This window comes from Podarcis gaigeae (genome assembly GCF_964106915.1).
Source record: "Podarcis gaigeae genome assembly, chromosome: 7".
NCBI lineage: Eukaryota > Metazoa > Chordata > Lepidosauria > Squamata > Lacertidae > Podarcis > Podarcis gaigeae.
This window is the reverse complement of record NC_139683.1, coordinates 6,786,630-6,798,706: the sequence shown is the minus strand read 5'-3', so window position 1 is coordinate 6,798,706 and position 12,077 is coordinate 6,786,630. Positions and strand designations below refer to the sequence as shown.

The 12,077-nt window shown below is 44.4% G+C and overlaps 2 protein-coding genes and 1 long non-coding RNA gene across 5 annotated transcripts in view; 2 read left to right on the top strand and 1 right to left on the bottom strand.

The window, feature by feature from the left end:
- Positions 1-7,451, bottom strand: part of TRAPPC9 (trafficking protein particle complex subunit 9) — a 278,332-nt gene extending 270,881 nt beyond the window's left edge. For 2 of the 3 annotated variants that reach the window (XR_014566776.1, XM_083749027.1), the window contains exons 1-2: positions 7,305-7,438; positions 4,416-5,016 (exon numbers count right to left, since the gene is read on the bottom strand). Coding sequence is in view for 2 of the 3 variants with exons in the window: in XM_083749027.1 (XP_083605153.1) it covers positions 4,416-4,999 (584 nt within the window). In the remaining variant the exon portion in view is untranslated. Of the gene's footprint in view, positions 1-4,415; positions 5,017-7,304 lie in introns of all 3 variants that reach the window. The other variant, XM_083749026.1, reaches the window with a different exon arrangement.
- Positions 1-12,077, top strand: part of LOC310849354 — a 561,267-nt gene that overhangs the window by 478,513 nt on the left and 70,677 nt on the right. The gene's annotated exons all lie outside the window — the stretch shown is intronic.
- CHRAC1 (chromatin accessibility complex subunit 1) lies at positions 8,915-11,798 on the top strand. The gene is made up of 3 exons (XM_083749495.1): positions 8,915-9,128; positions 10,303-10,429; positions 11,014-11,798. Exons 1-3 carry the CDS (start codon positions 8,973-8,975, stop codon positions 11,142-11,144), a joined length of 414 nt encoding a protein of 137 aa, XP_083605621.1. The 5' UTR covers positions 8,915-8,972; the 3' UTR covers positions 11,145-11,798.

Here is a 12,077-nt window from a genome sequence, read left to right as displayed (position 1 = left end):
AAAAAAGGGTAACTTGTTAATGTAATGTTTATTTCTATGAGGAGGAGTAATTCTGAGGGGTCAAACAAAGAAATAATAAAAAGTGTCAAAAAAGGTATTTTTATAATGATGAGGATGACATTGGGCCCTCATTATTAATTATTATTTACATCAGGCACTGATTATGATTTATGGTACACTGGGGCCCTGATTAATTTTCTATGGCATTTTGGGGCATTGATTATTGGGTGTAATGGGTATGAGTTACTCGTGCGTAAACTGCCGCCTCTCTAGGCTTAATTGCCTTGTTAAACCGTTCTGACTGCACAGCCCATCTCCGCGTAGCTGTCTCAGTCGCTAGCAGAATCCGTTTGTGGGCATTTCTTAAACCTCTTCCAGCATAGAAGCTGTCTGACTCCCAGTCGCCTTCTCCTCTCACTGCGCAGGAGTCTTCTTTGCAGGGAGGGCGTGGGTAGTGGAGGACCTGTGCTCTACTCACTGATGTCCAGAGAAGAATCCCGGAGCTCTCTCTCCGCTTCCCCCATCTGCCCCCCTTTATCCCTGGTGTTGCGCTGATTTCCTTCCCCCTCTACCGAGCTGCTTCTCCCCCTGGTGCTGGGTCTTTCGCCAGCATAATCTGGGAGCCTCCACTTCGCCTCTCGCTCTGATGTCAGTTCCCTGACATCGGGCATAGCAAATTTTGCTATGGAGCCCTCTGATTTCTAATTACGTCCCTGTTTTGGACCCCCGGTAGGCCAGCCATGGATAAAGGCAAGAAAAGAAAAATTTCTGAAGAAAACAGAATGTTTAATGATACATGGACAGAATCATTTGCATTCTCTACTGACAAGACTGGTTTACCAGTATGCTTAATATGTGGTGAGAAATTTGCAAACAACAAAAAGTCAAATATTGCAAGACATTTCCAGAATAAACACGCAGCCTTTGCTGAAAAATATCCAGATGGAGATGAGAGACGAAAAGCCGTTGCAGAACTTATGAGGAAGGTTGATAGGAGCAAAAATAATTTCAAGAATTGGGTGAAGCCTGCAAATTCCACAACGTATGCTAGTTTTGTAGCCGCTCAGGAAATAGTCAAGCACGGGAAGCCGTTCACAGATGGAGAGTATATAAAAGAAGCATTCATTAAGTTTTCGGAACATCTATACATGGATGTATAGATTGCAAGCCTGTGTGAAAATGAAGGTGACGTCTTACAGCCCTGATGTGCAGACACTGAGCACTGAGGTTCAGGAGCAAAAGTCCCATTAACCTGGTTACCTGGTTGTAAATTAAATATTTTAATTAGCTATTAATTTGTCCTTTTTTCTTGAGATTGACAGCTGACTGCACGATCCTGTATATATAGCATTAAGGCAAGAAACAATATATACAGTGTTATATTTGTTTTAAATGTTGCAATGTTTTTGCGGCTCCCAGTTGTTGTTTTTCTTCGGAAACGGGTCCAAGTGGCTCTTTTTGTCTTAAAGGTTGCAGACCCCTGTCCTAGGCGCTGAGGTTTTACCCACAGCGCCACCCGCGCCCCAATACACTGCTAGAAATACACATAAGCTATTTCTGGGACGTGTGATACCTTAATCGACCACTGCATGTTTACAGGGATTAAAATGGCTTTCAAATGCTGAGCTAAAACAGAGCACCTTTCAAAATGCATGTTCTCCTTTCCTCTGCTTTTTCTTTGCTTTTTAGATACTGGTACATACATCTACATATGTCTTCTAAGTGTATCATAGGTGTCTGGGGTAGCCTGTTGTTGGTTGTTGTTGACATCCATCTGTCTTGAGAGACAATGGAGTGTGCCTCCAGGGGGTGAAGTCAAACTGCTACATTAGCAGCACTGAAGTGACCACCCTGGAGCGCAAGCCTGAGCGGTGTGCATGGAGGTCTTGGGCTACCCAGACAACAAGTCACACACACCCTCCACCTCGCTGATGAGGTCTGAAGGAAAGCAAGGCAATACATCTGGCACCAGCAGCAGTTGCCAGAAGGAGGCATACAGGGCACCATCCAACTGTCTAGGGATTGTTTACACCTTAGCCTTAGGGTTTACTCCTTATCCTTTTCTTTTGCTGAAGATATTCCATAAGGCAGCAGAGGTTTAGGATCAGAGCTTTCCTTCTCCTAAATGGGCTACCTTCCCAGGTTGACAAGTCCCATCTGCCCCTCACTTCTGTCCAGGAATAACATAGGTGTACAGGAGTAGCCTGTGTGGTACCCTTCGGATGTTGCTGAACTCCAACTACAATCAGTCACAGTCAGCAAGGCCTGAGTGGTCAAGGATGCTGGAAAAACAATACCTGAAGGACACAATGCTGACCATCCCTGTCCTAGGCCATATTCAAAGAGTGAACAATTTGGGATAAAATGAAATGCTAAAGTTACTTCCTGGTTAAATCAGAACAACTTAATATATGAGCACGTTGACTTAGATTATCCAAATTAATTCGCATTGAGATCTCCCAGAAAAGTGATGAGAACTATAGCAAACGAAACACAAATATTATCTAACAAAGCAGGTGAAATATTACACATTGCCAGGGATGGAAGAAGGTGCAACAAGGGGAGGGGGGAGACACTTTGCAATTAAGAGAGCAATCCTATAGCAAGATCTGCCAGGACAAGTGGGTTAGGATCCAGGGGATCTCCAGCTGGGCTATGCAAGCTCACTCTCAGTTCAGCCAAGACCCTGCTGCCTGAGCTAAACCTGATGGATCGTAAACTGGCATAAGTCCTGAAAAGCGGTTGCTGTGGGGTTGTGGTGGGATTAGGATGAGAGAGGTGAGACTTAGACTGGATCCTAAACTTGTTCAGCTGCCTTAACTTACACAGGCTTGCTTTACACCAGCTTGTGTTTGGATTCCTCCCTAAATCAGTGGGACTTACCTCTAAGTAAAACATCAAAGGACTGGGACGTGAACTTTCACGTAAAAAGGTATTTAACTTTTGCAGGATAGTGTTAATGTGACTCAAGTTCACTATGACTAGGGACTGATCAGAGAGACCACCAACTAGAGTGACAACTCATTAGTATTTGAGTACCACAATATCCAGGATATGTCATTGACAACATCTGTTTTGAATGAGCAAATAAAAAAATCAACAGCTTCATAATTGTTGTGTGTGAAGTAAACAGCCATAGGGCACTTAAACAAAATACTGCAAGATCATAAATGAAACAAAACTATTGGAAGTAGAGACTTTCAGAGTCATAGACTATCTGCAAGGCAGACTCCTACACCTCTGGTTTTGTACTTTCATCATACCCATCAAAATGAGTCAAAATGGAACAATCTTGTTCACATTTACAAAAAAATACTACTCCCTGGTAAATATACCTAGGACTGCAGCCTCCAGTATAAATGCCCAAGGCTGCAATTTCATGTTCACTTTCTTGAGGATGAGTTCCATTAAACAGAGTGGATTCTATTCGAAGTACACATCCACATAATTAAACTGTTGCTTCTATAGCAGGGAGACTGTATCAGTCATTTGAGGTGAAAAGTGAAAAGCCCAACCACAAAGGAGGGACCAGACCAGTAGGACAGGAGATGCATACTTCTAATACAGTGGTACCTCAGGTTAAGTACTTAATTCGTTCCGGAGATCCGTACTTAACCTGAAACTGTTCTTAACCTGAAGCACCACTTTAGCTAATGGGGCCTCCTGCTGCTGCTGCACCGCCAGAGCCCGATTTCTGTTCTCATCCTGAAACTAAGTTCTTAACCCGAAGCACTATTTCTGGGTTAGCGGAGTCTGTAACCTGAAGCGTATGTAACCTGAGGTACCACTGTATCGCTAAACTGAATGAAGGATCATCCGAAGAGAGCAAGCAGCAATTCACAAGAAAAAGAATGCCCTGTGTGCTCTCTCACATGCAGATGGCAGCACTCTCTAGATGCAGAAATGCATTTTGGACTTGAGTGTTGTGTAAGTCTACAGTATTAGATGATAATCTATAGCATTCCTGTGTATACTCACAAGGAATTACCATACTTAAATGCTGTAAACTATTTTACATAAAATCTTCATTTGAACAAAGTTTTGTCTTAAAAAGTATTTCAGCCATAGAAACCTGGGAGAAGGGGGTAACAGGAGTTGTATATCATTATTATTATTATTATTATTATTGCTCCCCCCCCCAACAAAAATTCCCATGGTAGATTTTTTCCCCTCAAATATTCTGCCAGTTGCCCCCCCCCCCCCCGGCTTACATCTACATCAGAAACAAGTTTATCAAGAATGCTCACAAATGTCAGTTAACAACAGCACCCTGTTACTCATTGTTTTTAAATTGTCAACAAGGCAGCTTTGAGGGACAGGAGCAGTATTTTCCCAGCTATAGCAGGGGACAAGTACCTCTAGCTGGCCAGACAAGAGACATAAATTTTAGATCTGTATTTTGTGAAGGTACTTACCTACTATCTGTATCCAGGCCTACAAAATCCTTTTTTTCAAAAGGAACACAGAGAAGTGGGATCTTATCTCCAGACTTATCAGTGGCTCTGTCAAGACGTTTGGATTCTAATACAATGAAGAGAGATTCAATGAAGTCTTCTATCCTCTTTTCTACATTTTCACATTCATCATAACTAGGATAAAATGCCACATCTGTACGAGGTTGCTCTGCAATTTCTCCTTGAAGCCCGAAGACAAATAGCCGAGAATCATAAAGTGTGGAGCCATATATTTCCTTCTGAAGGTGGAATTTTTCAAAGGTCTGAGGCCAATCTTTTGCAGAGGAGCAGTCTGTGATGGTTATGAGTCCCACCACTTTGCGGTGCGTCTGAAAATCCCCCCATTCATTGTTCTCCGGTGGGTAATGATGTCTATAGCGGATGTAAAGGATGCGCTGAGAGTCGCGTACGTTGATCTGACTCACGGTTGAAATCCGCTTGTAGATCTTAAAAAAGCTCTCTTCAGGGACAATCCCAACTGGCTGGACCACAACTAGTAGAGTTTGATGGTCTTCTGCACACTGCATGTAGTCAGGGACACTCATTTTGCATCACACGTATACTAATGAAACAAGCAAACAAAAATTTCCTGTTAGATTGTTGCGGGAGTACCCATCATTTTAGAAGTTACAAATGGATTAAGGATTAGCTCTATTCTTCAAATTCAGTGTCAACTGCAGCTTTATTAAGCAAGTTATCAGATCCTGAGTAGGCTATCACACATCACAGTTTGTTAATCTTTATTTATTCATTAATATCCCACCTTTTCTCCAAAAAGCTCAAGGTGACATGTTTCTCCCCTGTCCTCATTTAATCCCCAAAGTAGCCCTGAGATAGGTTAGGTTGAGAGGCAGGATTTGAACTGAGTGGGGATTTGAACCCTGGTCTCACAGGTCCTAGTTCAACATGCAAACCACTACACCACACTGGTTTCCAAACTTAAATTTCTCACAGTATGCTTTGCTGCTTGTATAGAACGTTCAGATGTAGAAAGACACAGAATGTTCTATATACATAGAAAGCCAGGAGCAGCCTCCAGGGTTAAGAAACTGCTGAGGCAAATTTTGGGAGCCCTATAATTGGGAATATCTTAAATAAAGGAGCTTCTTAAATAAATGGCAACCCAGCCAGATGGATGGGGTATTATTAATAATAATAATAATAATAATAATAATAATAATAATAATGTGTCCAGTCTGCAGCAAGGAGAAAAGTGGTGAGACACCTGAGTCTCTACTCCAGGATTTCCCCAGCTGTTTTCAGACTACAACTCCCATCATCCCTCACCACTGGTCCTGTCTAGCTAGGGATGATGGGAGTTGTGGTCCAAAAACAGCTGGGGACCCAAGTTTGGGGAAACCTTGCTCTACACCAGGCTTCCTCAAATTCAGCCCTCCAGACGTTTTGAGACTACAGTTCCCATCATCCCTGACCACTGGTCTTGCTAGCTAGGGATCATGGGAGTTGTAGGCTAAAAACATAAGGAGGGCAGAGTTTGAGGAAGCCTGTGCTAGATTAACCTAGAGGGAATTTTGACTTGTCACCCAGGACAGAAGGGAAAGCTGCACCCACTGAAAATTCCCTCACTGACCCTGGGGCTTTTTTCTTTAGGGAGGAGTGGGGTGCATAGCTGTCAACTTTCAGATTTGAAAATAAGGGATCAGCAGCCTCGAAAATAAGGGGTCAGCAGCCTCACCTGTCCTGGGGACAGTCTACGGGATATCTAACAATCCGGGATAGCAGCGGGAAACGACGCTGGAATAAGGGAATTTCCCGCAAAAAAATGAAGGTTGACAGCTATGGCACTGGGTTGGGGAAGGGCACCTAAAACCACGGGAAGGCAAAGTTGGGGAGGGTCCCCAGGGGGTCATCTAGTCCAACTCCCCGCCTCCTAGCAGTGGGGGGGGGGGAAATCCTCTTCCTCCTGTGCGGGGAGAGGAGGGCGTGGGGCAGTGGAAGGACAGAAAGCAAGCCCCAGCCAGACATGAATGTTAATATATATATATATATATATATATATATATATATATATATGAAAGGATTACAGTATTATTAGTTCTATGGCATTAACAAAACAATAACAACAATTCGTAATTATAACAGCCTCAGGGGTGCACGATAGGGATGATGGGAGTTGTGGTCCAAAAACAGCTGGGGACCCAAGTTTGGGGAAACCTTGCTCTACTCCAGGCTTCCTCAAATTCGGCCCTCCAGATGTTTTGAGACTACAGTTCCCATCATCCCTGACCACTGGGTCCTGCTACATAGGGATCATGGGAGTTGTAGTCCCAAAACATCTGGAGGGCAGAGTTTGAGCGTTTAACCTAGGGAATTTTGAAAAACTGCAGGATAGAAGGAAAAGCTGCACCTGCTGAAAATTCCCTCACTGACCCTGAGGTTTTTCTTTAGGGAGGAGTGGGGTGGGGAAGGACACCTAAAACCACTGGAAGGCAAAGCTGGGAAGGGTCCCCAGGGGCTCATCTAGTCCAACCCCCCCCCCCCACCTCCTAAAAATGAAAAATAATCCTCTTCCTCCTGTTTGGGGAGAGGAGGGCGTGGGGCGGTGAAGGAGAGAAAGCAAACCCCAGCCAGACATGAACGTTTATATATATATATATATGAATGAAAGGATTTCAGTATTAGTTTCATGACATTAGCAAAATAATAACAAAAATTCGTAATTATAACTGCCTCAGAGGTGCACGATAGAGGGACACACGGAAAGGAAGGGAAAGCTGAGGTAAAATATCTGTGTGTGAGAGAAGGGGGGGAGGTGAAAGTTTGTGAGGCGAAAGCCGCCCCTCCCCCTCCCCCACCGCGATAAAGGGAGGGGGGCTCCGGCTCACTCACTCGGCCCGGGCGACGCAATAGCTCCGCCTCCTCTCGGCCTCTTCCTCAGCGCGCCCGCCCCACAGGCAGAAGGGAGCGGAACTCGCCGGGGCGGGGAGGGAGGGCCTTGACTGCGCAGCCGCCTAGCCGCCAAGACGAAGTACGCACGCGCAGGAGTCCCCACGCGAGAGTTGGTCCCGCCCCTCCGTATGGAGTAAGGCCACGGGACTACAACTCCCGTCATGCCCGGCTATGGGCCACACAGGCTGAGGGCTGGTGGGAGTTGGAGTCGCCCTGCGACTTGTAAAGGGCAGGCGTCTCCCCGGCCCCATCGCTGACTTAAAGAGGAAACGCTCAGCAAATGGAGCGTTTATTTTATTTTATTTTGCTCCGCACAAACTCTTTGGGTTGCTTTGGGGCGAGATAAAGCGACGGACAAGTAGTAGTAGTACAGGAGTAGTAATAATAATAATAATAGTTGTTTCCAAGCGACGGTTACTTCAGACATGCCAAAGTATTATTATTATTATTAGTTGTTGTTGTTTAGTCATGTCCGACTCTTCATGACCCCCTGGACCAGAGCACGCCAGGCATTCCTGTCTTCCACTGCCTCCCACAGTTTGGTCAAACTCATGCTTGTAGCTTCGAGAACATTGTCCAACCATCTCGTCCTCTGTCGTCCCCTTCTCCTTGTGCCCTCCACCTTTCCCCACATCAGGGTTTTTTCCAGGGAGTCTTCTCTTCTCATGAGGTGGCCAAAGTATTGGAGCCTCAGCTTCAGCATCTGTCCTTCCAGTGAGCACTCAGGGCTGATTTCCTTCAGAATGGATAGGTTTGTTCTTCTTGCAGTCGATGGGACTCTCAAGAGTCTCCTCCAGCACCATAATTCAAAAGCATCCATTCTTCGGCGATCTGCCTTCTTTATGGTCCAGCTCTCACTTCCATACATCACTACTGGGAAAACCATAGCTTTAACTATACGGACCTTTGTTGGCAGGGTGATGTCTCTGATTTTTCAGATGCTGTCTAGGTTTGTTGGGTTGCTATTTGGGTTCCTTTGGGGCAAGATAAAGCGACGGACAAATAGTAGTGGTAGTAGTAGTAGTAGTAATAATAATAATAATAATAATAATAGTTGTTTCCAAGTTACGGTTACTTCAGACATGCCAAAGTATTATTATTAGTAGTACTATTGGTTTTATTATTTTATGTTTATAAGGCAATTGGTTAGTGTGGGGCTAACGCCAAGATCGTGGGTTCGATCCCTATAAGGGATATTCCTGCGTTGCAGGGGAGTTAGAGAGGCTTCGACCTCTACAATTCTATGCTTCTATATTTATTTACACTCCGCCTTCTCCCCAGAGTGGATTCCAGGGGGTGAATGTACTGTACTGACACAGATTCTGCGCTTAAATAATGCGTATACGTTGCGCTCAAGGTCGCTGACGAGTGATGTCACAGACGCGCCTTGCTGGACTTGTAGTCTTTCTTAACGAGGCGGGGCTCGCCGCGCGTTTGGGCTCGGAGAGAGGGAGGCGGGCTCGTGGCCGCAGTGCACTGTGGGAAAGGTAGTCCCGAACTCCCGGCGACGCCGCAGCCAGAGCGGAGACGAAAACTACAAATCCCAGAGGGGGAGGCGAGGCTTCCGGCGGAGGCCGCGCGGTTGAGGGAGGGAGATGGTCCAGGAAGATGGCGTCGCGGGTGAGTGGAATCGGCGGTAGTGGCGGCGGCGAAGAAAACCGTCTGGTGTCGCTGCCGTTGTCTCGCATCCGGGTGATCATGAAGAGCTCGCCTGAGGTCTCAAGCATCAACCCGGACGCCATTTTCCTCACGGCGAAGGCCACGGTAGGGCCCCGGCAGGGACGCTTCTGAGGGGAATGCGAAGGCCGCGAGGGAGACGCGGGCGGGAGACTGCGCTTGAGGCAGCTCCGACGGTGGCAGCGGCTCTCCTGTGGAGACCAAGCTCCTGGGAAGGTGGGGTGTTTTTTCTAAACAAGAGTGTACAGTGGAACCTCGGGTTACAGACGCTTCAGGTTACAGACTCCGTTAACCCAGAAATAGTGCTTCAGGTTAAGAACTTTGCTTCAGGATGAGAACAAAAATCGTGCTTCAGGGCGCAGCGACAGCAGGAGGCCCCATTAGCTAAAGTGGTGCTTCAGGTTAAAAACGGACCTCCAGAACGAATTAAGTACTTAACCCGAGGTACCACTGTATTCTGTTCAGTCCTACCTCGCAGGGTTGTTGTGAGGAAAGATGGGGACCCAGGGGAGTTTTTGCGTCTCCCGCCTTGAGCTTGACTCATTAACTTACTCTCTTTCTATGCAAAGTGGCTCCAGAGCAACAATGACATACAGTAATAGAGCATGACAACTACAACGTGAATTATATAGAATCATTATCTAAATTAGCAGTAGATAAAGCGCATTCTATAAAATGCTAGTAACAAAACAACTTTTTAAAAAAAAAAAGAAAGAAAAGCTAAACAGCACAATTACAGCAAATGTCAACTTTGGAACTCCCTGCCTAGGGAAACCAAACTCACTAGCTCCTTGCTGCGCTTCTGCCAGCAGCTGAAGGCATTCTTGTTCCAACAGGCTTTTGGGAACTGGCTGCATTTGATGCATTGCTGTGTTGTTGTTTTTTGTAATTATTTTTAGGGTTTTAAGAAATCTATGTATGTATGTATGTATGTATGTATGTATGTATGTATGTATGTTTTAATTGTCAATGATTGTTGCTTTTCTGTGTTTATAGCTGTTACTTTTATCTGTAAGGCAGGAGGCAAAGGCAGGGTATAGCTAAATATGTCTTCTGCTATACCCTGCCTTTGAGTGAGCTTCATCACTGGGGAGAGGTTTGAATGCTGGTCCCCCAACACTCTAACCACTGCACCACGATACCTCCTCTTGTTATAGTACCCTCTGTGGTTCAAAGAGGGTGATTGATGTAATTACAATAAAATAGTGTATGCTGAATAATATATACCTGACTCATTGGCATACTATATTCTTATCCTTAGGAGCTGTTTGTCCAGTATTTAGCTGTGCATTCCTACAAGCACGGCCAGGGAAAGAACAAAACGTCATTAACCTACAGTGACTTGTCCCATACAGCAGAGAACTATGATACATTTCAGTTCCTTGCAGGTAGGTCTTTACCCTTATTGGTCATGTAATTGTTGCAGATTTTTGAGTCCCCAATGGCGAAGTTGGTTCTGTTAAGACTACAAACCACCTTAAAAAGTCTCCTGGAACTGTTTTCCACTGATACAAAGGAGGTGGCAAAGAAGGTTGTCTTTGCCATCGCAATCACCACTTGGTAGGCTCGATGTTAAGCTCTAACTCGTGTTTGGTCCAATTCGGAATGGGTTTTTTGCCACTGGTACTCTAGCCGTCTCAGCAATTGTTTCATCGCTGAATGAGAGAAACATGAGAGTTATGGATGATGGGCAGAGAGAATGACTAGGATACAGATTTCCTGTTCAAACCCATTCTAGTTTCTAAGTCTTCACGAGTCACCTCCTTGTTTGCCAAGTGCTCTTGGACAATCATAGCAGTGAAAATCTTTATTTATTTATTCGTTTGTTTGAAGATTTTTGTAGATGTAAAAGTCTGTGTTGGGTATGTGGTTCCATTGTGAACCTTACACTGGGCCAGAACTTTCCTTACTTATTTTGTAGCACCTGCAAGAATGCTTCTGTAATCATTTAATGAAGGTGCCCTTCTTCCAGATATCCTGCCAAAGAAGATCTTGGCTAGCAAATATTTAAAAATGCTTGAGAGAGAAAAAGAGGGAGGAGAAGAGGAGGAGGCGGCAGAAGAGGAAGAGGATGAAGAAAGTGACGAGGAAGACACATCTTGAGGGTGACAAATGACTAGACTTACAGCACATCCTTGTTACACATTAACTTGTGTTCAAGTAAAGTCCTGTTATCTCTGCATTGGTTGAAAATTGAACAACTGGATTGCCAGTTTGTTTTACAATATATGCAAGAGCCATAAGTGTGGGACTGAACTTGTGAACACATTTATTTTTATTTTATATTATTTACAACTCTTTGTTAAAAGCTTACCAACTACGTGTCAAATATTCTTATCTTGTGGATACTGTCTTTCCAATACAGAGGTTTCTTCCTCTGCCCACATTGAGCAGCTCAGCAGTGACAATGGACCTCCTAATAGGGAACAATTCATTTAACAGCTTCATAGAAACCAAACATAATGCAGAATGTCCAGCCTAGTTGGGAACAAATGGGGACTCTTTTCATGTTTTGGGTTGTTGTTTTTTTTAATTACTACTTGCAGTGATGTTATGCATATTGTTAATAGGGGGGTGGGAATCTGCTCTGCCTCATGTTAATATGTATATTTTGAAAGGATGTTAAATATAGAAGTAGCATTTCCACAGCAGGGACTCTTTCCCATTTTGAGTAAGAGATGTACTTTATTCTTTAAACAGTGGCAACATTTGTAGAATACGTGTTCTAATGAATGTTTTATAAAAATGAATTAAGAAGATTTTTGTATAAGCACTTTTCCTTTGAAACTTGAACCTGTTCAGGGATTGGGCCAAAGGCTTAGTGAAGGTTGTTTTGTGTGTCTGCGTGATGTAAAACTTAATTAAGTGGGATAATAGGTGAGCATTCCAAGGCAGGGAGAGTACTAAAATGTGATTTTTGATCCATTTACACTACGTACTAGGCCACCCATCCTCTTGCACCAACTCTGTAGTTGCTTCCATCAACATGTTGAATGATAAGAGATGCTTTGTTTGAAATTGCTTGAAAGGTTTAGT

Excerpts from the sequence above, each read along its gene's own strand:
- CHRAC1 (XM_083749495.1), top strand. The coding sequence starts at position 8,973 with ATGGCGTCGCGGGTGAGTGGAATCGGCGGTAGTGGCGGCGGCGAAGAA. Across the intron at positions 9,129-10,302 it reads TCCTCACGGCGAAGGCCACG|GAGCTGTTTGTCCAGTATTT; the intron begins GTAGGGCCCCGG and ends TCTTATCCTTAG. Across the intron at positions 10,430-11,013 it reads TACATTTCAGTTCCTTGCAG|ATATCCTGCCAAAGAAGATC; the intron begins GTAGGTCTTTAC and ends CCCTTCTTCCAG.